The sequence below is a fragment of the Spermophilus citellus genome (assembly GCF_964194105.1).
Source record: "Spermophilus citellus genome assembly, chromosome: 8".
In the NCBI taxonomy this organism is placed as follows: domain Eukaryota; kingdom Metazoa; phylum Chordata; class Mammalia; order Rodentia; family Sciuridae; genus Spermophilus; species Spermophilus citellus.
In genome coordinates this window covers 6,050,546-6,076,366 of record NC_138189.1, presented here as the reverse complement: position 1 = coordinate 6,076,366, position 25,821 = coordinate 6,050,546, and the positions used below count along the sequence as shown (strand labels likewise).

General features: G+C 45.5%; 1 protein-coding gene and 1 pseudogene across 11 annotated transcripts; one reads left to right on the top strand and one right to left on the bottom strand.

Moving 5' to 3' along the window:
* Window positions 1–1,430: 1,430 nt before the first annotated feature.
* Window positions 1,431–25,810, bottom strand: LYAR (Ly1 antibody reactive). Of its 10 annotated transcripts, XR_014023314.1 has the most exons (11): window positions 25,660–25,810; window positions 19,640–19,813; window positions 18,909–19,023; window positions 12,355–12,462; window positions 12,166–12,249; window positions 7,861–8,311; window positions 7,418–7,597; window positions 6,105–6,280; window positions 3,989–4,078; window positions 3,560–3,645; window positions 3,055–3,103 (listed from the first exon to the last, which is right to left on the bottom strand). XR_014023314.1 is itself a non-coding variant. In XM_081304441.1 (9 exons), the coding sequence occupies exons 2-9, from the start codon at window positions 19,759–19,761 to the stop codon at window positions 2,969–2,971; spliced, it is 1,281 nt and encodes a 426-aa protein (XP_081160567.1). In that variant the 5' UTR covers window positions 19,762–19,813; window positions 25,660–25,810; the 3' UTR covers window positions 1,431–2,968. The 10 variants fall into 10 exon arrangements, 6 of the variants coding, with proteins under 6 accessions (XP_081160567.1, XP_081160568.1, XP_081160569.1 ...); XR_014023315.1 differs by lacking the exon at window positions 3,055–3,103 and having other exon boundaries at window positions 3,511–3,645; XR_014023316.1 differs by lacking the exon at window positions 3,055–3,103 and having other exon boundaries at window positions 3,511–3,645; window positions 6,105–6,230.
* LOC308654249 (holocytochrome c-type synthase-like) lies at window positions 13,791–14,859 on the top strand (annotated as a pseudogene). Its single transcript has 2 exons — window positions 13,791–13,900; window positions 13,994–14,859. The product of its transcript is annotated as a holocytochrome c-type synthase-like (transcript).
* Window positions 25,811–25,821: the final 11 nt, after the last annotated feature.

Here is a 25,821-nt window from a genome sequence, read left to right as displayed (position 1 = left end):
CCTCAAGGAAGGAATCTTGAGTGCTATCATGTCATGGCTCTGAATTCAGCTAAAATCAAAAACACACCACTATCAACTTCATGCTGAAGCCCAGGTTCATCATCGAGACTAAAAGAATAAAACCAGTGAGGAGGATCAGTTTTCAATGGAGAAATAAAGAACAAAGATACACTACCAACATCCTTAACTGATGGAGACGAACTGGTTGGCAGAGGTCTCTTAAGACTTTCCTTATTCAACTGCAAGTATTGTCTCTGAGACACTTAAAAAAAAAACCCTAGAAATCTGTTTTGGAAGAGGCAATCAGAAGCCAGTGAGATTATAAGAGGAAATCATTTAAGACTACCTGTCAACTCAAGTTTTCACTTTAAAAGGAACATGTGATGCTCTAAGGATAATATGAGAACTTTTCAAAGGTATTCAGGAAAACCTGCAGATCTGCAAAAATGCTATTCCTTTTGACTTTATTAAGTTTGTTCTCACAACTGCCCTGAAGTGGGTCTAACCAGAGAACCAGGGCTGGAGTTCTGGAGAAGTCACAGTTCCTCAGAGGAGTTAACTTACTCCACTAATTAACTTACTCCACTAAGAAAGCTTGAGTGACTTTTGCAACTCTCAAGGCGTCCCCATAAAATGCCCCTCTGCCCTAACAGTTCAGAGTCTGGCTGCTGCTGCAGGGTGCAGACGAAGAGCAGTCTGGCTTCCTCTCCCCTGGCTCCTGCTCACAAGTGTTTTCTCACCAGAATGCCTCATGTGGCCTAAGAAGCGCCAGCATGCAAATCACAAACCTCCATTCTTTTGGAGGCTGATAAAGCCCGTGTGCTCACAAATCCTGCTGGGGAAGCAGATTCGTGGAAAATGGCCAGCATACACAGTAGACAAATGTCAGGAATAAGGAGGGAAATAAGAGCCGTCAAGATAAGACCACGGTGTCAAAATGTGTTCCTAGTAGGTCTGGGATACCTGAGTGCCCACTCATTAGATTAGCCCAAGGACAGGCAGAAATGGGAGCATCTGACTAGATATTCAACTGAGACTTGAGAGAGCTGGGAAGCCTAACACCAGTTGTTTCTAAAGCCCTTGGAGCTTCAAGGTCATGTATGTTAAATTCAAGTCATACAGACAATTGCCAAAAATTGAAGAGGGTGAACTCTGTTGCAAGGACCTTGTTGATGACCCATGGATCATGCAGTGCAGTCAGACCCTAGTCAGCCCTTCCTGCCACCAAATACAGTGTCCAATCAAGACCCACTTCATGACATGGACTGGCAGAATCACCATCGCTATCCTGAGGCTTCAAGGGATCTGAGGGGCACCCCCTCCAGGCTCCCTGGAGAGTTGCTCTGCTTAGGAAAGTCCCTGCTCTAGAGCCTGGGTAACCGCTAAAAAAGATGACAGAAATGAGGATTTGACTAGAGTTAAATACACATTTTAATTTTGTCACATTCTCCAAACTTTGCCTTAAAGCCACCACAGTCAAACTGACAAATTTTGACAGAAAAATAGAAATCCATCTACATTTGGAAATGCCATGGTGACTGAGCAGCACTGTGATCCTCTGGGGCCAGGTTGCTCTGCACCTGTCCGTCATGCTGCAAGGACAGAAGGCACACTTCTGCACCTGGGCACTAGAACAGGGGATGTCCAGGCTGGTCTTGGCAGTAGCTGTGTTCAGTGTCTGTCCCAAGTTAGGCATGTGGTCTGGGCCACCTTCTCTTCCTACTTCTCCCTTTGCTTTCCAGTCATTTGCAGATCTCATGGCTCAACCGTGGTTCCCAGGAACAGCAACGATGGCAACACTGAATGGGTTTTAGGTTTGCTGTATATTCATTCATTCACTCCCAATCCAAGGAACCTCTACATCCTGTTGTCCAGATGAGGAAAGTGAGGTTTAGCAAGGCTGGCCAGGAAAGGACAAAGAGGACCCGGCTCTAGGCCTGATTCTGCAGTCTACGTCCTTTTCAGACGAGAGCCCTGGGTTCACCCCTGCACAACAGCACAGAACCGGCTGAGAACCAGCTCCGCTGGCAGACACGCTGGCTCCCTGGGCTTATCTTGAAGGTTCAAATGGAGTCACCCTGCACCAATATCTTCTCCCTCCTGTGGCACTCGCCCCAGTCTTCACTGTCACCTGCAGGATGAGTACCGACAATACTGGCTAAAGGAGCACCTTAAAGCATCTTATCAGACGCACCAGTTTATAAAGGACTTGTGGGCAAAACCTACTCCATATCAAAAAGAGGTGACACGTGGCTCCCCTCCAGCCCAGTGAGCCACACCTCAGATCGATCTCGCTTCGGCAGCAGTTCAGCTGAGAGGGCACCGGAGCAGTGGTCAGCTCAGCCGTGTGCTCCGTCTTCAATGGCTATTTCCCTGCACTTCCACTCCTGGCCACAGGCCACACCCCTGAGTGGGAGTCCATGGCCATCTGTCCTTGGCCAAAGGCAGCCTGGCCAGAGTGTATATGGCCTACACTGCTACAGACCAGCCTCCTCTGAGGAGTAAACTTTTGGCTAAATAAGGATCACCACAGACAAAAGACCACTGTCACAACCATCCGTGGATCAAATACTGCCATTGACAGGCACATTGTTACAACACAGACATTCAAATGCACAAAAGCCCTGGTGGGAAATGAATAGAAATGATGTGGTTGAAATGAATCCTTTCTAGTCTGATCACAGGAGAAATTACTTCTGACTTGTCACTTGTACTACATTAAAAAAAATTTTTCTACAAGAAGTACTTTTCAAAGTACAATGACTTCTCCCACAACAGACTTAGAATTTTGGGCAAGAATATATTTTATTTTTTCATAAAAGTTCTAACAAAAATATATTTTTTCCTTAACTTAAAAATACAGCTTCATAAAACAAGATTTGAGTTGTTCTAATTCCCCACACACTTTACAAACAGCAGTAAGAGGAAGAAGTCAACAGAATGGGCTCAGTTTCTAAGTATGAAATGCTCATTTCAGAAGCTTGACTTTGTCCTTTATTAACTTGAAGGTGGGGTTCTTGCTGACTTTCTTGTTGAAGATGACCAAGAGCTCCTCCTCACATCTGTGACGGTCGTTTGTCACCGTGTAATATTGAGCTAAAACCTGAACAAAGAAAAGCGGACGTCAAGGGAGTGCATCTGTCCTGGAAACTTACCTTACAGGTCTTTCAGCGTACTGCGTGCACAGGTGTGCTCTACCTGTGAACACCAGCAGCTGTCCGTGTTTGTCACACAGACACAGTGCAAAAAAACAAAGAAACCACTGCTTTGGAACAAGTAAAAAGGAAAAAAATACCCAAAACAACTATTTTCAAACATAACATAAATAAACGGAGCCTCTCTTCAAACAGTCGGACAGCAAGTCCAAAATCTAGGAGCTGCCTTGGCTGAGTCTGTGTGGTGGGTTTGGCTCAATTCCTGCCCCAGACAGGGACAAAGGGAGCAGCTTAAAAACTGTGACACACACACTCTCTCTCTTTGTATTCTAGGTAAAAACCCATCAGTGTATATTTAAAATAAATTCTCCTAGCCGTTCCTGGGATGTGTTTAGACCCTGTACCTTTTTCCTTAGCTTCTTGATCGACAGCTCACCATCCGGGGCCTGTCTCAGGACCGCTTTAATAGTTCCCTTCCAGTTGAATTTACCTACAACACAAAGAATATGTAAGAGATTTTATTTTGTTGTAACACAAACACACACAAAAAAGAAAGAAACAATTTCTGCGCATCTGTTTGCTTCTGGGGAAATGACCTGCCCCTCCCATGCACAGAATGCCAGAGTACCAGGTGGCAACCCCTGTATTAGCCCAAGCAGGAAGCACCGATAATCCTTCCAAGGACTCGTTCTGCAGTGAGAGGGCAGCCAGAGCACCAGCACCAGGACAAAGCCCTGTGAAAGGTGACTTCTGGTTTTCTCTCCTTTTTTTTGGTGACACTGGGGATCCAACTCAGGGCCTTGCAAATGCCTACCACTGAGCAACACCCCTACCATTTCTTATTTTATCTTGAGTCAGGGTCTCGCCAAGTTGCCCAGGCAGTCCTCCAATTTGTGATCCTTCTCCCTCAGCCTCCTAAGCAGCTGGAATTACAGAAAGGTAACTTGTATCTCATGGAAAACAGAGATTCACCCAGCAGCCACCAAGATCAGGAGGCTGACTAAGCACAGCCAAGAACACACAAGGAGAGCCCAAGCAGCTTCAGAGAAGGAGCAATGGCAAGAAAGGGCTCGGCCAGGGCGCTCGCTTTGGTGGCAGTGTGCTTTCCCCAGTCCTGCAAAGCACAGGCAAGAGCAGAAGCTGCAGCAGCAAGCCCAGGCGACCCTCGGAGGTGGGAAGAAGACAGGCTGCCACTTCTGGCCTTGCATGTTCTGAATCTGCTGAAGCCAGCATACTGGAAGGCCGATGGTGAGGCCAGGACGAGCCCAGAGAAGCCTTCTGTCTTGGCAGGAGCAGGAAGGAGCAGCCAGTGAGGCACAGACCGACACAAGAACAACTTCCTCAGGCAAATGCCACAGATGGCTGTGCTCACCACACCCCGCCAGCCACAGCCCTGGAGCCAGAAGCCAGGATGGAACAGAACTCTCACCCAGCAGTGGGCCACTCCAAGCTACCCGAGCTGCACCAGTGGAGGCCCTAGGGAGTCCTGCCTGGCACATCCTCCTCCATCAGCAATCAGGAGAGAAAGCCATTTACAACAGGAAGTTTAATAAAAGCCCATGCCATATATAAAAACTGCCTCAAAACAGACCATGGACTTAAAAATATATAAAATGTGAGACTATAAACCATTTAGAGCACACACTTGCAGCTTGGTGAGAGTGTCTCAAGGGCTCTCACTACACACACCAGCACTTGCACCCACAAACACACAGGGTGAGGGAGAGCTGACGAGCTCAATCTGCATACACATGAGCAGACACTGAGTCGCACACCTTCCATACGTAAAAATTCTGTGTGTTAAAGAGGTTTGACCAGGGCTGGAGGTGTGGCTCAGTGGTAGAGCACTTGCCTAGCATATGTGAGGCCCTGGGTTCAATTCTCAGCACCACATATAAACAAATGAATAAAATAAAGATAATAAAATTTTAAAATGTTAAAAAAAAAAAAGGTTTGACCAACTAAGAATTAAAACTGATAAATTGGACTCATCAAAACAAACATCTGCTCCATGAACGACTCCCTTAGAAGGATGCGAGGAGACGCTCTAGACTGAGAAGGCGCCCCAGACCCGTGTCCCACTGAAGGACTGACGATCAGAATATACAAAGAACTCTAAATAAAATCTCAACCATAAAAAAACAAAAAACAAAAACCCCAATCAATCCAATCAAAAAATGGGCCAGGGCTGGGGATATAGCTCAGTTAGAGTGCTTGCCCTTGCATGCATGAGAACCTGGGTTCAATCCCCAGCACTGGGGTGGGGGATGGGGGGAAGAAAATGGACCAAATGCCAAAATCAAGTACTTCAATGAAGAGACAGATACAGAGGGCAGACAAGCACACACAGGCATCCAGCATCACTAGCCAGAGAAGGGGCAACTGAAACCACGGCACGCTGCCCTGCTCACCCACCACAACGTCAGCAGATGCAGGCCAGCCTGAGACCGCTGGTGAGGTGCATAGCTGTGCTTCCCAAGTCCCCACAGGTTTTTGTTTGTTTGTTTGATCTGGAGGTTTTCTTGCAGGGTTGGGGACTGACCCCAAGGCCTCGGGCATGCTAGGTAAGCACTCTACTACTAATAGACAGCCCTAGGCCTGGCAGTGTTCTTAAAAAAGTAATCATGCCACCACAAGAGGACCCACACAGCCCTGCACCAATGGCCATTTACACAGGGCAACTGACTTTTGCTCATGCAAAACCTGCACATGAATGTCCCCAGCAGCTGTATGTACAATAACCAGATGCTGGAAACAGCCAGACAGCCTTGGAGGTGAATGGGAAAGAAACACAGCGCATCCCTTCCATGGGGTGTGACTAAGCAGAGAAAGCGATGGACTGCTGACACTGTAGCGACCAGACGGGTCACTGAGAAGAGTGCTGGTGGAAGAAGCCAATCGCGGAGTCACTCACACACCGTCCAGAAATCACAGAAATGGAGAACGGACCAGTGGCTGCCAGAGGTGAGACGGGGAGTGGACGTGGCAGGGGCATCCTGTGGGGCAGCAATGCTCTCCACCGTGCCTGCATCAATGCCCACGTCCAGGCTGACGTGCACTACAGGCTCTCAGGTGCTGCCCGTGGGGAAATGCAGTGAAGCATGTGTGAGGCCCTGGGTTCGATTCTCAGCACCACATATAAACAAATGAATAAAATAAAATAACGGCTTTGTGAGCATGCTTAAGTCAAGTACTTCCTACACATGATTCAATGTGTACCTACAATTGCTTTAAAATACACTCTTCTTCCTCTGGCCTCAGGCACCCTAGGCGAGCACTATACCCTAGTCCAACAATTTAAATGCTAAAATGCCCACACAGTTAGGAGTGGGGGCTCAAGCTTAGAGATCTAATCCACCTTGGCAGTAAGTGATCCCCACAAATAAAGCTGCAATGCCCATCTGATTCCTTGGGTCCACTCTTGACTGACAGAATCGGGTGGACAAACACACATACTTCCCAGCAGGAGGGAAAGCCTCAGGCCTGAGGAAGCAGGAGCTTCCCACGTATGAGGCTGCATGTAAGGCGAGCCTTGAAGGCGAGGGACTGCATTTTAACAATACATATGGTGGCTAAGGGAGTGGGTAGCCATGGAGCTCCAGGTAAGGAGGCCCCAGGAACAGACTCAAAGCTAGAAAGGGGCACAGTCAAGTCTTCCTGGACCAAGGGTATTTCTAGATAACAGGAACAGGCCAGCACCTACAGTACAAGATGCAGGCAGGAGATAACAGTGTCTGGGAAAGTCATCTGGGTTCATCTTAAATTCAAAAGCAAAACACTGCTATCTTGTGAATCTGAAATCTGGAATGTCCCCTACAGGCCCTTGTTAAAGGCTAGGTCCCAGTGTGGAGCTACTGGGAGGCAGGAACCTCCCAGTAGCTAATGTGAGGTCTTCCTGAGCCCTGGGAACATGCCCTTAAAGGACACAGTGGGACCCCAGTCTCATCCTCTTCCTTTTACTTCCTGGCCATGAAGTGAGCCACTCTGCTCCATCACAGGCCCCAAATACCAGGCCAACCCACCATGGACCAAGACCTCTGACCTGGGAGCCAAAGCAGACCTTCTCTTCACAGTTTGACTATTTCAGATATTTGTTACAGTAATGGAAAACTAACATACACATTTCCAATCCAGACTATCCTCCCTTTTTCCTCAAAGACAAAGGGACAGAGGCACCATAATACAGACTCACTACAATACAAACCCCAGAGCGCTCATTTTGCTTTAAATCCTTAGACATGCCTCTGGAGGGCATGACTTACCAGAAGTACCAGATCCACTCCAGGAAAGGGGTATCTCTGCCGGCTCCTTCCCCAAACTAAGTAGGTGATGCTTTTCAAATGGCGCAGAGGTACCTTTCGTAGGAGCTTCATCGTCCTCTGCTTCTCCAGCCTCAGGTTGTCCTGGGAACTTCATCTTTTTCATCTTAGGATCTGCTTCAGCTAAGTTTAGAAAAAAAATTTTTAAAAAAGGTTTGCATTTGATAGCTGCTACTCCTCAAGAGAGCCCTACCACGCTAGACCCACGAGACTGTCCCCCTCCTTATCTCCAGGCCCAGGACCATGGCTGGTACCGTCCTGCATGTTGCAGAGGAGGAATGGGATGGGAGGCACAGGTCAGCTGGACCCAAGGCTTATGTTATTCCCTCCCTGGTTCAAAGTGGCAGCCTGGCCACCCGATGACACCCCAGAGCCCGGCTGTGTACCTATCGAGTGCTTCCGCTTCCTTTTTCCCACAGTGGCCTTCATCTCCACCTTGCTGGGGTCCTCCTTGGGGCCCCTGACCCTGTTGGCGTCCTCCTCTCTCGCCTGCTTGCCCTGGCCCTTCTTCTTCTTGCCCTTCTTCCCTATGGAGCCATTGGCCGTGGACCCCCTCTCCCCTGCAGCCTCAAGGTCAGCCTCCTGTCCTTTTTTGCACTTCTTGGGCTTTTGGCTCCTTGAATTGTCCTGATGGTTTTCTAATTTCAGTTCTTTCTTTTCTCTTTTTCTGTTCTTCTGCCGTTCTTCCTTCCTTTCTCTTTTATTCTTCTTTGCCTCTGCTTGCTTTTCTGTGGAGTCATTAGCCTTGGAGGACGCTGGAGTCTTGGTGGAGGCTTCTGAACATGACTTTGCCACTTGGTTAAGAGGCTGCTGATCTTGCCCCTTACTAAATGGCTCCTGATTGTTAAGCAAAACCAAGAAACATATTAATATTTTTTTTTTTTAAAGAGAGAGAGAGAGAGAGAGAGAGAGAGAGAGAGAGAGAGAGAATTTTTAATATTTATTTTTTAGTTTTCGGCGGACACAACATCTTTGTTGGTATGTGGTGCTGAGGATCGAACCCGGGCTGCACGCATGCCAGGCGAGCGCGCTACCGCTTGAGCCACATCCCCAGCCCTCATATCAATATTTGATCTGGGAGAACCAAACATTCACATCATTACCTGTATCTCAAAATGAACTGTTCAAGGAAAATGCTTTTATCACTCACCATTTTACAATTGTGAACCCCCCAACTGTGAAAATATGGCAATAAAAATACCAAGTGGGGGAGAACTCCCCCAGCCCACACCTCTGCACTGAAGAGATACTTTCATTCCACTTGAGAGTGAAAGAATGAAGAGCCTTATATCACCTAAGCCAGACCTTGAACTCTGCTCACTAATCATCTTTCATTTAGGTGGGAAGAGAGCACTCAGGTGTGGTCGGAATCAAAGATCTATATGTTTGTAGGCCTGGTTCAAGTTCCAGATCTGCTCATTACTAGTCAGGTGACTAGTCAAGGCAAGTTTTTTCTCTTCTCCAAATCTATTTCTTAATCTGAAAGTAAAAGGTTGTCACACTCACCTTTTCCCACTGGGGTGTGAATAAAACGAGAAGAGACACTGTGTGTGTCTCATCATGGATGCCCGACCAACTGGCCTAATGAACATGGAGAGCTCTGAAAGCCATCAAGGGCTAGCCAAGGAAGTGCTACCACCATCACTACCCAGATGCCCTGGAGGATGGCAAGGGACCCTGCACAGAACGTGAGGAACAGAGCAGGGCACCTACCAGGCTCTAGACATGCTTCAGCGTCCTTCAAAGGCTGACATGCTGCATGCAAGTGGGCTGCAGTGTGGCAGCCTTGCAGTGGGAGAACCTTTGAGAGGCAGGGCGCGGCAGAAGGTGATTAGGTCACTGGGGACGCTGCCCTGAGAAAGAACCGATGTTGGTCTCTCCAGGCGAGTTAGTTCTCTCAAGAGAAGGTAGTTATAAATGGAGCAAGCCTAACCCTGTGAATTCCTCTGGTTTCCAGTCTTACCATGTGATCCCTTCCAAAAACACTCCTACCATGATGCCGCCTGCCATGCTGTGATACAGCCAGAGGAGCCCTCACCAGAGGCTGACCACATGTTGGATGCCTGATCTTGGACATTCAGACTCCAAAACTATGAGCTAAATAAGCCTCTTTTCTTTTTAAAGCACCCAGACTCAGGCATTGTTATAGCAACAGAAAATGGATAATATAGGGCTGGGGATATAGCTCAGATGGTACAGTGCTTGCCTTCTATGCACAAGGCCCTGGGTTCAATCCCTAGCACCCCCCCACCACCCCCCCCCCCGCCACACACACACACACACAAAAAAAAAAAAAAAGAAAGAAAGAAAGAAAATGGACCAATATAGAATCAAAGAAAACTAAATAACTATGAATACTAGAACAAGACAGATCTTCTGTCTCTTAGTTACCCAATTAAGAAGATCAGCGCATAGATCCTACATATAACATGACATTAGCACAGCTCAGCCCCATTCCTTGGTGCACTCTGAGTCCCTCTCTTTTGGGAGATAAGCCAGGGCAATGAAACAGATGGCTTTGGGAGCCCTATCATCTGCAGAGGAAGGCAGGGGCCAACGCTCAGCTGCAGGGATACATGTACATCCCAACCTGTTCCTCACCATCCAGACAATGTGGGGCAGGTTACCTATCGTCCTCCTCCTGTGGGCAGCTCTCACCAGGACACAAGCACTCAGACCTCTCACACCACACCTGAAGGAGCAGCACTAGGAACTCAGTCACAGTTCACAGACATAAAGCTGCCAAGGATCATGGGAAAAGAGGTCAAGGATGAATCTGGAAATAGACTCAAGAGGAAACTTCATATCTCTCCTGCAATTCTGCTCGTATTTTCTGGTAAGGTATTATCATCATGTGTTAATCAGCTTCCCATGATCATAATAAAAATCCCTGAGGCAGTTAACTTTTTTGTGTTCATTTTGGCTCATAGTTCCAAAGGTTTGGTCCAAGATGGAACTGTCCCATTGCTCAGAGCCTCAGGCAAGGGTGACACTTCATGGAAGGAGTACATGGGGAAGCAAGGTGCTCACCCTGTGAGCGAGGAAACCGAGAGGACAAGGGGTCGGGGCCACATTCCCCCTGAAGGGCATGCCTCCAATGCCCTGAGGACCTCCCACCTGGCCCTACTCCCTAAGGGTTCCACCATATCCCAGCTGTGCCACCCTGGGCACCAAGCCACATGGGCCCATGGGGGGCGTCCAATGCCCAAATGATAGTACAGAAGCACTGAGTGCCAAAGCCTTCAGCCTCCCTTCTCCCCAATGTATGCCAAGTCTCCATCTGGTACCTCGCCCCACACCCACACCAGCTCCACCATGCAAGATGGGCAAGGTGGGCAGACCACTTCTTTCCCACTTTCTTTCTTCTTCATTCCTGCTGTCCTGAGGGTGCCCTGCCTGGCTCTTCTGTAATGGAAGAGTCCTGCCTTACCTGCCTTTTCTCTGTCTCTTCCCACGCTCATCTGGACCTGGCACTAAGAGAAGCCTCCAACCCTCTACAACGTAGCCTTGAGGGCAGGACCTCATTACAGCCGCATGTGCAGGGGCCACGGCCAACCACCATGGGGGAGAAGCTAGACAGTCGAGAAGGACAGAGTTCCAGGAGGACAGGCGTTTGACTCATGGACAAATGAAGCCCTAGGACCTTTGGCTGTGTCCCACCAACACAGGGTGTGCAGAAGGATCACTGGGCAAAGGCACAGGCAGCCCCACCAGCCAGCGCTGACAGAACTGAGATTACCAGGGGCCGTCCACTGATCGACCACAATTTGTCACCAAAACTATTTTCTCTGCACAAAGCAAACAACTCCTAAAAATCTGACTAGAATAAGACCAGTTAGAGCCCTGCTGTTTTTTGAAAACTTTTGATATGAGTTTCCAAGAAGCACATAAGTTCCAAACAGGAACAATATATAATGAAATTAGTGGGAAACAATTGTGAATTAACAAAGTGACCAACAGAGTGGTTAAAATATATCCAACTAAGACCTTCTACACATGCATTCCTCATTTAGGACTCTCAAATAGTTTTCACTAGCAGGTGGTTGATTATGAATATTCAAATAGGATTTGCTCCCCGCCAGAAGGAAGGAGACGGACGTTCACTAAATGCTGGGTACCCTCCTCTGCTCTAACACTCTCACAGAGGCTTCACACCTCACCCTTCGTCTGAAGGTCAACCTGGCCACTATGTCCTGCCCCGTTTTCTTTTTCTTCATAGCACCATACCCTCCTGATATGCTTTCTATTTTTTGTTGAGGACCTAGCACAGATTAGGACCCGGTAAATAGGAATAAATGAATGAGTATTACTATCCACATTTTTTAGATTAGGAAACTGAGGCTTAGAGGTTAACTAATGTGCCAATGATAATACACCTGGCAAACTGCATAGCAGGGCTTTGAACCTGGGCTGTCAGAAATCCAAACTCCTGTTCTTTTCAACACATCCACTGCCTGATAGATACACCAGTCATTACATGTCCGCTGGGACCCTTATCAAATGTTGGGACTAAATACCTTTCTCTGTAAATAAGGAAATCTTCCCTGCAGTGCATTCAGTTTACTCTTTCCCATAAATGAAGACACAGAGGGTCTCTGAAAAAGCAGGCTACCTTGACCTCCAAATATAGACATTCCCATTTCATTATTACTAATTATTCTTGCAACAATCTAAAATTAGCTCTAACTTACATTGCTGGAAGCTTCAGAAAAGATATTCCACACTTGCTCCAGAATGGATTCATTATGAACTTTTAAACTGTTCTTCATCCAATTCTGTAAGGAACAAAAAAGAAAAAAAAAGAACCACTTATCCCACTGTGACAAGATACACACAGGTCCAGCCCTCCACCCATTCAGAAAAACCAATCAAATCCATACCTGAAATTTGGCCTTTTTCCTGGGAACGTTGTCAAAAGCACTAATTTGCTTTAACAGTTCTCTCACTTTGGGGCTGACATTGGGTTTCCTTATTAATTCATTAATTTTCTATAAAAAAAGAAAACAATAAATAACCAACCCATGAGTTTCATGAAAGCCAACTGTAAAGTCCTTGCCCTGACCAAAGAGTTCACATCTGAAGTACGGATTCTGTATTACTGCTTACGCTTCAAAATATATTAACTTCTATTTGACATAGAAATGGAGTCCTAGAGCAGTTGACAAGAAAAAGAGATAAAAGTCTTCCTAACTGGAAAGGACAAAACAAAATTATCCCTGTTCATAGATGACCTGTACAGAGAAATGATTTTATGTATAAAACTCTAAACCTTCAACACAAATAACTGTCAGGACTAATAAATCAATTCAGCAAAGCTGCAAGATACAAAATCTACTCTCAAAAATCTGGTTGCACTGGGAGCAGTGGCACACACCTGTAATCCCAGCAGCTCCAAAGGCAGAGGTAGGAGGACTGCAAGTTCAAAGCCAGCCTCAGCAATTTAGCAAGGCCCTAAGCAATTCAGGAAGACCCTGTCTCTAAATAAAATATAAAAAAGGGTTGGGGATGTGACTCAGTGGTTGAATACCCCTGGATTCAATCCCTGGTAACAAAATATACCAACAATGACCAATTCAAAAAGGAAATTAAGAATATAGTTCCCTTTATAATAACATAAAAAAGAATAGTAAGGAAAAAACCAAAAATCAAACAGGTAAAAGACTTGTATTCTGAAAACTATAAAACATACTAAGAGAAATTAAAGACACTGATAAATAGAAAGAGATGCCATGCTCATGGATTAGAAGACCTAAGATTGTAAATGTCAATACTTCCCAACCTAGAGATCCAGCACAATTCCTACTGAAACCTAGGTGAGATAGATAAATATAAATGATTTTTTTTTTGGAGGAAATCCATCCTAAAATTCACAGGGAATCATTGGGGGACACCAAATAGCTAAAACAATTTTGAAACAATAAAAAAGTTTTGATCTCAAAACTTATTACAAGCCAGGTATGGTGGCACATGCCTGTAATCCTCATGGCTAGGGAGGCTGAGACAGGAGGATTGAGTTCAAAGCCAGCCTTAGCAACAGTGAAGCACTAAGCAATTCAGTGAGACCCTGTCTCTAAATAAAATACAAAAAAGGGCTGGGGGTGTGGCTCAGTGGTCAAGGGCCCCTACGTTCAATCATCAGTACCAAATAAAAAAAAAAGAAAACAAAGCTATAAAACAATGTGGCATTGCATAGACAGACATATAGACAGAAGCACAGAATTCAGAGCCCAAAAATAAACCTTTGCATATGTGGTCAGATGATTTTCAACAAAGGCATCAAGACCAGTCAGTGAAGAATGAAAAGTCTCTTTAACAAATGGCGCTGGGAAAAGTGGATATTCACATGGAGAAGAATGCAGCCAGAGGAGTGCTGTTTGAGAACACTGGAGGTGACCACGTAAACAGCAGTGACCCAGCAAGAGGAAGGTGGAGACGGCAGCAGCTGGAAATTTAAAACTGTCTGGAGTCCACACTGATTCCAAGCGGGGGTTCTGTCAGCCTCTACTCCTGCTAATCCAGTTCCAACCTCAAATGCTTCAGATCATCATCTTCAGGATGCCCGATACATGAAGGGAAAAGGAAAGGCTGTCCACTGAGTGCAGAACCCTCTGTGAGGGTTCCAACCTGTGAGAGCAAAACCTACTCTGTGCCTGCCCACCAAGACAGTGCATAAGATTATGTGCAGGGCCCCTTATAGGTGCTCTGCTAAGAATCAGGAGAACCCCAATCATTCAAATCTGATGCCATCACCCAACCAAACACAGGCCCCACATCAGCCCTTCATGTTGTCTACCATCAGAGAGGAATCAGCCATTCCACGAGCAGATTTAGAGAAAGAGCGGGTTATCCTTCCAAACAGATGTTCTGGAATGCCATGTTAAGGAAAGGGTGGAGTGAAAGGGTGAGGATACTGAAGGATATGTATAAATTACAATTCAGTCAGAACAGTGCACAGGGGAAGCCCGAATGCTGCGCAGGATCCATCCTTGATCTGATTTGGAGGAAAGTGTTTGCCAAGGGCAAGAACTCCTTCCTGGATGGAGCTGCCTTTCAATAGGCACGATTGGATCATCAACCACTGTGGCACAGAAGTTGGATATATAGCAGATTACTACCCTGGAGGCGAAGTCAACAAGGACTCCCAGTCCACCACCACCCGGCATGTCCGCCCCACCTTGGATTTGTTTTCTGCTGTATGAGACAGAACGAAGGCTGCTTGGTGGCACCAGACATCGCAACCACTGTTGTTTGTGATGCAAAGTGTAAATTAATTTTTTCTAAGAGATACTTTAAACTATTTTCCCCAAACTGAACTGCATGCATGAAGTATCGGGGACTTCAAGAGGATAATCACGCTTTATCCTGCACTTAGCCAAGGATCCCACTCTGTTCGGTTTGAGCAGCGTTTTGCCTTGCAGTTTAAAGCAGATTTTTTAAAAGTTTTCTTCGTGTTTAGTTTAAGTGGCAAGCAGTCTCCCCAGTGTGTCCATTAGCTGCACCATTGTCTGTTATCTTTCATCTCGAAACGTCTCAACAACCTCCAAAAAAGAGTTTTTAGAAAGTGAGAAAAGCTGCTTTTTCTCCTTAGTTTTCTCAGGAATATTTGAGAGGTAAAACCTGAAAGTCACCATGATGCTCATGAGCTTTTACCTGCTCAAATATTTTAACTAAAATCATTCATTATAAAAAAGCAGAATCTTTTTAAAAGAGACTATTATTTCTGAAATTCCCACAATTTAGTAGTAACCCTGAACAAAATGCAAAGCCACACCTTGCAATGAGCAAGACTAAGGTATATCTTGGCTCTCATTTATATGCACTTTTCAGACTGGACCTTGTTAAAGAAGTTACAACTCACCCACCATGAGGTGCTGATGCATATGCTTTGAAACATAATTTTTTAAGCATTTTCCTGTTGTTCTGATATGTAACTCTGCTCCCTCAAAACACATCTCCTCATTGTTTCTGGCATTTCAAGTTATCCCAAGTTTCAATCCTATTCCTTCCTCCATTGAAGCCTTGTCCCAGGTTGGCCTAATCCAATTTAAAAGCCTGGTTCAAGTCCCAGTGCCAGGGATTATACTTAGCGGAGTATTAATATTCACAAGTCTTTTTCTCAGATGCAGTATGTCTGCAACAATTCACTGTCTCAATTTTTATGTTTTAAGGAAGTTCTAAGTTTGCTGTTGAAATTCCTTGAACAGTAACTCAAAAATTGGTTGTTCTAATTATAGCAGCACGTCACAAATGACTGCTTTTTGAAGTGTTGATAATCTTAAATCTTTTAAATTATCCTGAAAAAAAATGAAACTGGACTCTTACCAAAAAACTCCTACTTAATTAAAAAATGAGCAATTAACTTGAATAGACATTTCTCCTAAGATGTACAAATGGTCAATTAATACATGAAAAAATGCTAAAATCATAAGCGAAATACAAACCAAAACCACAGAAAGATAACATTTCACACCCATTAGGATGGTTATTATGAAAACTAAAAACAGAAAATTACGAGTATTGAAGAGAAATTGCAACCCTTGTACATTATTGGTGGGAATGTGAAATGATGCAATTGCTACAGAAATCAGTACACAGCTGCCTCAAAAAAAAAAAAAAAAAAAGAAAGAAAGAAAAAGAGAATTACCCTATGATCCAGTAACTCTACCTCTAGAAGAAATGAAAGCAAGGATGTGACAGGAATCAAGTGTCCACTGACAGGTGAATAGATAAACAGTGGAATATTCTTCAGCCTTAAAGAGAAAAGAAACTCTGACAGACGCTACGACATGAGCATACCCCGACATCATGTTCAGTGAAATGAGCCATCACAAAAGGACAGAGGATGCATGCTCCCACTCATGCGAGGTCCTTAGGACATGCAAGCAGAAAGTAGAGGCAGAAAGTAGAACAGAAGGGCTGGGGGCATAGTCAGTGGAAGAGCACTTGCCTAGCTCATGTGAGCACTGGGTTCAATCCCCGGCACCACCAAAACATAAAAATAAAAATAAAAAAAAATATAAGAAACCAAAATGATGTGGGGATGGAGAGATGAGTGTTTAATGGGACAGTGTTTCTACTGGGGAAGATGAAAGTTCTGGAGATGGGCAGCAGCGATGGCTGAAGAGTGACGTGAATGTACCTGAGTTTAAGTACACTATAAAATGGTAAGTATCTTATCATGGGGGTTGCGAGTGTAGCTTTGTGGCACGCACTTGCCTAGCATGTGTGAGGCACTCGGTTCGATCCTCAGCACTGCATACAAACAAATATATAAATTTAAGCTATTAAAATATATACATTACCATGGCAAAAAAAAAAAAAAAAAAAAAAAAAAAACCTGAAAAATATATCCCTACATCAATGGAATCAAGAATCACAGAAAAACAGATAGTAGAGGGTATAAAATGAGAACAATACAGTAGTATTAAGATCTAATAAATAAAACCAAAATAGCAAGAGCACACGAAACACTTCAGCAATCCCAGTAAAGTCAGAGGCAATAATTACTTTAAGAGATCTGTCAGCAGACAGGAGGGACAGTCACCAGTGAGTCAACCTAAGATGGACAATGAAGCTCTGCAAATATGACATAGGAAAGTGTCCCTGCATAAGAAAGAGAATCTACATATAAGCAGACCAGAAACATGGAGACAGGGTCCTAAGACAACAGTTAGCCAAAGCTGTGTGCGGCATCCAGGCTGCACCAACTAAGAAGGCAAGACAAGCATGAACGAGGAAAAACCAGGCAGAAGAGCACAGGGCACTGGTGACGAGGTCCGAAGGCAACACCAGGGCCCACAGAGTGAGATGCTTCTCCAGCGTCCAGGTTTGCACAAGCCCAGAGGCATGTGGACGCTGCCCAGCCAACTGCATAGGTCTGGTCCACTCTGACTGACTGGTGTTCGGAGCGTGTGTTGTTTTCTTCTGTGTAATCTTTCTGTTAGTACTTGAGTATTTTTTTCCTAAAAATTAAATAGCTACTTATTTTTTTATTAAAACAATAAAGTTATCAAAATTAACAGAAAGAGAGAGAAGCAGAGCAGACTGTTGAAAGGGGCAATGTCTGAGAGGGCCAGCTGCCAACAGGGATGGGACCAATGCAAGTGGCATTCCTGGGAACTCTGAACCCACAGGAAGGCTGAACAAAACAGGAACAGCTGGAGGGTGAAATGGTCAAGGCTAATTGTGAAAGAAGAAAAGGTCCCCAGCACTAACAACTAAAGCCTGTGAAGAACAGGGTCCCTCCTGACTGGATTACTTAAGTGTGTGTGTGTGTGTGTATATATATATATATATATATTTTTTTTTAATGAGGGAAATAAAGGGAAAGAACAAAACCCTCAAACCATGTCTACAAGAACGACCCCAGCGTGTTCTCCTGGCTTAACCCACGTCCTCTGATCCACCTGCTAAGGGCACCCAGGGCGTTGGAGCCATGGGATGGGATTGGACCAGCAGCCCAGATGGAACCAGAGTGAAGTTCTTGATCTACACCAAGAGGGCCACTAAGCACAGAGCAAGGGTCAGCAAACCTCTTCTGTCAACACAAAATCACACCCTAGGCTTCACAGGTTCTGTCCCAAGTACCAGCCACGTAGCTCACCCCACCCTGCCTTTGAGGATTTCTTTCAAGTGTAACGACAGCAGAGGTAGAACTATACATGCCCCAGCACCCAGAAATGTCACCTAAGTCTCAGGATAACAGAGAGAATGACCCAAGGTGCCAGTGGTCACCAGCCTCGACTTCACAGTTAAGATACAGGTTCACCAGCTCTTTACCGTGCACTGGGCAGAAACGGCAAGTCCTTTGTGAACAGAACTGTCCCCTTAGGAGTACACCATTTCAGAGAGCTAGTCAGTGTCAGAAGCTATTAATTTGATTTTCAGGAAAATATGAAATCTTCACATGGATAACATTTGTCTTTAATTCTCTATCTCCTTTTCTAAATCTTCCCTTCTGCAATGTCATGCTTCCCAAATAGGAATTTCATTGATTTTGCCACTTTTTATTGTACACATTTTCATTTTATTTAAATAGAAAATTCCTTATACCTATGAAAATGTCTATTTTGCTTGATCCTGACAGCAGACATGACAGATTAACAGTGTTTCAGCTGCAAAAGTTGCATTAACACTACAAGAGAAAGACCTGAAAATTTCTACTTGATTTTCTAGTCAAAGAAAGCTAGTGAGAATTCTCAAATACTTTAGAGAGAAATGTGTAAAACACACATATTAAAGACAAAACACCTCCCAGTTGTGTTAACAGTTAGAAAATAACTCTATTACAAGAAGATAAATTGGCCTTCAGCTGGGCTAAGACATGATGCTGCAGACTGGTCTGCATGGATGAATGCTTGCTCTTAGTCTCTCAGGCTTCTGAAGGAAGAGGAGGGGGTCGGACAAGGCCACTGTGGGGACGGGAAGCCGGTACCTGGATCCAGGCCTGCTGCTTGATGTCGCCTTTGTGGGCTTTGCCTTCGTAGCCCTTGCCACCATATTTCTGATCTTCACTTATGCACTTCACGTGGTTTTTATAGTCATCACCCCTTCAAAGAGAGCAGAAGTCCCACTATCAGACTGCCACGCAGGTTGGGGGCCCTGATGACAGCTGCTCCCACTGTCTGCACAATACACATCTGTCCCCTGCCACCCACCTTAACTCACTTTCTGGCTTAGTTCATACCTTCTGAGGGACGGGTAGAGCACAGCTTTGTTCTAACAAAACAGCTCTGAAGCCCTCAAGCCTCACTCTGGGCACATGCTTCCCTGGACCTGGTCACTGACAGTGGCCACAGGATGAGCCATCTACTGCCTAAGAAGGGCTCAGGCTGCTCTAGTTCCCCTTCTCTTGGCCTTTTCTTTAAAAATGCATAAGGTTTCCAATTGTAGTCAGTGGGCCCTACAAGTTTTGTTTTTTTCCCCTTAAGTTTCTGTTTTTTTGTTTTTTTTTTTTTTTCTTTTCTTTTTATGTGGTGCTGAGGATCGAACTCAGGGCCTCACATGTACGAGGCAAGCGCTTAGTCACTAAGCCACAATCCCAGCCCCTTCCCTTAAAGTTTCTTTCCTCAAATTTGTTTCTATTCTTCTAAGCTTTGTGGGGCTAGGGATCCAAATCTGGTCTGAACCTTCGTTGTGGGTCTAAATGAATTATGCAGAACTTACCAGAAGTCTCTACCGCAGTCAATGCAAGAAAGGCATTCACAGTTTCTGCAGACAGACACATGCTTTTCCACTTGTATTTTCTTCACTGATTCACCACATGCATTGCATGTAAAAAATACCATTTTACCTAAATGGTTAAATACTCTCTATCCAAAATAGGCTTTAACTCTTGTCCTAAAAAAAAAAAAAAAACAAAATACAAAACAGAAAACAAAAACTAAAACTTCTGTTCAACAAATGATTCACACAAGTAACTTAAATTGATTTGTTTGTTCACAGTACTGGGAATTGAACTCAGGGGCCCTGTACTGCTGAGCTACACTGACAGCCCTTTTAATTCAAGCCTGGCCTTGAATTTGTGATTCTCCTGCCACAGCCTCCACAGTACCAGCATGCGCCACCATGCTGTATGACTACAGTTAACTGTTTTATAGTTGTATATGGACACCATCCATCCATCCATCCATCCATCTATCATCTATCTATTGCTATGTGGTGCTGAGGATGGAGCCTAGTGCCTTGTATGTGCTAGGCAAGCTCTTTACCACTGAGCCACAACCCCAGCCCTACAGTTAACTTTTTAACGATAATTTCACATGAAAATAACAGATTCAAAGTTGATCAGCCATCTATGAACAAACCTACCACCCATGTAAGTAAACCATCACTAGTGATAATGGGCTAACATTTATTGAATGTGTGTTTATCATGTATCAGGCTCTATTCTAAGAGCTTATGTATATCTAATTTAGCCCTCAAACAAACCCTACCCTTCCCTAGGGAAGGATTATCACTGTTTAAAATTTATCTGGAGAGATTAAGAAACTTGCCCCAGGATACACAGTAACAAATAAATTTAACCTTTGCAGATTGGCAGAACTGTGTGGGAAGAATAAGTTTCATTTATACACAATGAAAATTATAAAAGGCCTTACAATGTCTGTATACCCTGCCAACTATTCCAGGTCCCAAATATAATAACAAAATAAGAAGGGGAACAGAGAGCTGTAGAAAGGGGAAAACTCTAAAAATGAATTCTCTAGGTTCCCAAAACATTCACAGGTATGAGATCATACCCCCTGGTCTCTGAACAGGGAGCAGGTGAGGGTCTCCTTCACATGGCTTCTTGCCAGATAGATCAGTCAGAAAGAAATGTAACCATATCTACGTATCCCAAATGCTGGGTGCTGAATTACTCAAGGAGCTCACAAACCCAGGTGCCCCAGGTATCCTGAGCACTGCCCATTATACAGTATCTTCATCTATATTATAAGCTCAGGGGGTGATACTGTGCTCAACAAAATATTGATTCATCTAAGCGCTAAGCACTCAGGGTAACTTTCCATGCTTCTATAAACTTTTATCACTGGTTTAGAGCATTGTTTTACATTATAAATCAGCAAAGATATTGAGAACTGTTTAGCCCAACCCTGTCTTCCTCATTATGAGCAGAAAGAGAGGATCAAGGAAGTCAACATTACTTGCTTCAGGGTAAGACTCCACCCAACCCAACCCACGAATCCTTCCACACAAGAGCTACCACTGGTTTACAGGGATCCTCATGCATGAACTGCATCTCCCCTTCACCATGTTCCAGATCATAGCTAGTGAGGTCACACCTAACAAGGATCAGGGCTGCTCACGGCCATTTGCCAGCCTCTCCAGGGTTCAAAGGCCCAGCTGGTCTCTTGAGCAGGCTTCTTACCCAATGGGCTCCAGTTCACCTTTTACACTAGGTACAAACCACAGGCCCACTGACCCTGGATATGCTGGGTCCCCTCCACAGCCTGATCAGGGTTGCCTGACCAATTTTCCCTCATCGGGGCAGGCACATGGTCGGCTATGCCTGGCCAAATCCCAAGGAATGCAGACGTTACAACCCTAGGGCACCTGGTTACTGTAAAGATGAGTGATAGAGTCACAAGCTTGGGGAGCTGGGATCATGTTGACCATGACCCAGTTCCCTCAAAGCTTATCATGCTGCATAAGGCAGATGAAGTTCAATAAATGTCAGGCAACAAAAACAGCCATTTTGCAACAAGGGCCAACATCACACTATGAGTTTGGAGGGTGCACTTTTGGGTTAAGACCAAGGGATCATGAGTTATCACCAAGAAATGGACTTCCATCATACCCACTTGGTAGAAGCCACTGTGGCGAAACAAATTATCTGCTGGAAAATTTTAAAGCACCTTCACAAGGCAAACATCTCTGCAAACTTAAATATGGCTTAGAGCTTTATAACTTCTGCTGTGAGGATACTGTTTCTTGACTATGACAGAGAGGGTGGGGAGAAAAGCTTCCATGAACCTTAGGATCCAATTCCCCACAGGATGGGTCTGTGGTGGAAGGCAGGAATTAAAGACCTGGGCAGGACAGCAGGAAACAAAATATACTGAAGGAAAGATGCTAGTGGTATTACAAAAAGATGCTCAGAAGATCTGCACCACATGGCATCCCTCTGGAAGCTGTCCACACTGTGTTCACGCCATTCTGAGAAGTGGATCGCACGTCCATTTGAAAAATATCTCTCCACACATTTTCACTTGGTCTTTTATTTATCTACATATTTTAAGGAAGAATGAGTGGACTGCATGAAGTCAGAACTCAGGCCCTGCCTGCCTTCCTTGGGGTTTTTATACTTGCCATGAACTCAGAACAGTGTGTCCACCTGCTTAACTACTGAGGTAAGATCTGCAAGGAGCTTATTCAGAGCCCTGAGGACACCCCAACAACAGCCCAGGAGTCACCTTGACTATGCCTCACACTGGACCTGGTCCCTAGAGAAAATACCTTACATTTATGAAGTAAACACTTTGCATGGGCTGTGAAGAACAACAAGCTCAAAACCAGCTCGACTCCCAGCAGACAGGGTCCCAAGTCTTAGTGCAGACTTACCAATTTCAGAAGTTTGATGTTACAAAATTCAAAAAAGACATCATGTGTGCTAACTGAAGACAGCAAACATAGCCTAAAAAAAGTTGTATTATTCAAATTCCACAAGATAAATGTGAATGGAATTTGAATAATTAAAACTTTCAAATGATGTTTTGGTAAGTTTTATGCTTACCATTTATGCTTTTGAAGTTACAAAAGCTTAAAACTGCATGAAGATGACACACTTAGGGCTCAGATACTTGTTACAAAGTATAAGAAGACAGCATTTTTTAGTGTTGCTGGACTTAAATAAAAGTCCCCTTTTGCTTCATTGACTCTTCACTCCCTGTGTGCACCCAATGCTGGGTCCCAACACAGCCACAGAGATTCTATGTGCTCTTCTTTTCAGATATGTGGGCATGTTGAAAAAGAAGACGAACAGAAAGTAGTGCTCTTGGACTGATTGGGAGCACACTCTGGTTCTCGAGCCAAATACAATCTATGACTCAACCCAGTGACATTTGCTGAATGCTAAGTGTGCAGTAAGGGTTATCCTACCAGGTACACCCAGAGACCCTCGCTTCAAGCTGAGCAGGTCCTCTGTGTGTGCTATCTATTCATGTGTCTGGTAAATGTACTGAGCTCTCATGTACCACATCCTAGAAAAATACGAGGGCCCGAGGACAGAAAACAGGACCTTGGCTCTCTATAAAGTCACTTCCTACTCATAAAACCAGGTGTATCCATTACCCAGGTCAGCCATGACTGCACAACCACTGTCTGCAGAGAAGAGCAAGCTCTGGAAGTTAAGTGATCTGCCCAAGGTCACAGCAAGTGGCTGAGGCAGCCTGCAAGACATTCTGCCACTACCTTGCCTGTCACAACCTTGCCATTTGCTTGGCCCTAACTCTCGGAACTTGAAATCCTCATCCAAAATGTGGGAAATAACAATTTTCCATTCATAAATATTAGAACCCAAAAAGCAGTGCAAACTGGGCAAGGAGAACAACCACGTCACGGCAGAGGCTGTCAGGTGTTAATTTGCTGAATTTGGGGGCAGCAGGCAGTGGCCAGGAAAGGGCTGAGAACTTGAGAAAAACCCTGGGCATCTTAGTCTTTTTTGGGAGGTGGTGCTGGGGATTGAACCTGGGGCCTTGCGCATGGGAGGCAACCACTCTACCACTGAGCTACAGCCTAGCCCCTTCTTTTAACAAGGTGGTGGCCACGTTTTATTGGCCTGGGCCTGGGCTTGGGGAAGGACTTGAGCTGAAGTCTGCATCTGCCAAAGATCATAGAAACTCAGACATCAGACCTGTTATTTGTGAAATGGGTCTAATATCCATCTCAAAGCATAGTGTGGAAAGTTAAACAAAATACCAGATGTGGAGGCCTCCTCCTCACCCAACTACAGGAAGGTTTCTCTATGACCTGTTGACTTATATATCAATACTATCACACCCAGTCCCCGACCAAACTGCTGTTCCTTTAAATAGGACCCTCAACTCATCCATCTGTCTTCATAAGTCACTCCAGTCCCCCCTGACTCCTTATTCCTCAAGGGCCTACTCTACCACCCTGTTCCCTGAATACATGCTCCTAAGTTTGGTTCTATATTGAAATTTGGAGGGATTCTTCTTTTAACCTTCCTTCCTCTACATTTTCTGTATATTTTTATTTTCTTTAAAAATTATGTTAAAACATTGTCCCCACAACACACATACTGACCTACACCCCATTACTACCACACCCACACCAAAAACAGCCCATCTAAGGGGCCAGACTGGCAACCCAAGCACAAAGCCCAGTCAGGGTGCAACCTCCAACAAACCACTGCCCCTTTAAACTTCAAGTTCTAGCCAGGCACAGAGGTACACACGTGTGATCCCAGGTACTCAGGGGGCGAGGCAGGAGTACAATCTTGAGGTCAGCCTGGACAACTTAGCAAGACCCTGTCTCAAAATAAAAAATAAAAAGAGTTGGGGATGCAGATCAGTGGTAGAGCACCCCAGAGTTCAATTCCCAGCACAAGAAAAAAACAAGCCCCCCAAATTTCAAGTTCTGCTGGCGTAGTGGCTATAATTGCAGTCCCCGTTACATCAGGACTGAGGCAGGAGGATTGGGCAACATAGTAAGAGCCTATCTCAAAAAATGAAACAAAAAACATCAACAAAACCAACTTCAAGTTCTCCCCATCTATAAAATAAAGGGTTAAGCCAATTAGAAGAGACTCAAGTCCCTTCCAGGGGTAGAGTTCCAAAAACCACAGGTATAGTTCAAGAGAACACACAAGCATACCCTGAGCACTATTGCCCCTAAACCTTTGCATATGGGGATGACAGAGGCTGCAATGTGCTTTCAAGCTCTTCTTTGGCCCTTGCACAAGCATTTGGGAGTAGGTGCCCCTATTTCCACTTAGCAGATGAGCAAAGCCAGGCTCAGATAACTTCAGACTTTCCCAGTACATCACCTGCACTGTTCAAATAGCATCCTCTCACTTGGTTAACTACTACTTGTCAGAAACGATGTTAGACACAGGGAGCCTGGCCCACAGTGTAAACAAGTACCCACGAGGCCTTGTCTGCAGAAAGGCTTCCTAGTGCACAGCGCACCTCTCTTCCCTCCCCTTCTCCTCAGAGGTAGGTGCTGCAGAATATTCTGACATTTACTGAGTACCAACTGCAACGTCACCGGAGGATAACACCTTTCCACTCCAGTAACCCTCCAGCCCCCCAAGTCAGGTTCTACAGCATTCCCTTTTCACACGTGACACAGGCACTAAGAGGTTAAGTACCCAGCACCAGGTCTCACGTCCAGCTAATGACAACCCCCGGCACGCGGTTATTCTGGTCTTCCGTCGGTGCTCTGGACCACTGGCCTGGGGCCTTCCCTTAGGGACCGAGCTCCCGAGACTCGCAGAGCCTTGTCCCCAACGTGCAGCAAGCCGGATCCCCAGCGTGGCGGGATCCAACCGACCCGGTCTGGCCAGGCCCGGGGGCCTTTGCGTTTTAAACCCGGGACGAAACGGCCACCCTAAGCCCGGAGCTCTTCAGTCCCCGGTGCGCTCGCGGAGGGGCGGACGGTGCAAACGCGGGTGCGGCCGCAGCCCTCCTGCTCGGAAACCCCTGGCCGCCGCCGCCGCTCACCTCAGCCGGCGCCTGCCAACGGTTTCAACCGGCGGCCGGGAGCACGTGGAGCTGCTGCGGACCGCCAGCGCTACAGCAGCCTCTCGAACTTGCCGGCGCAGAACTCACTTCGCCACCGCCCCGCGCGCCTGCGCGCCACGGCCACCCCACCCCCTGTCGGAA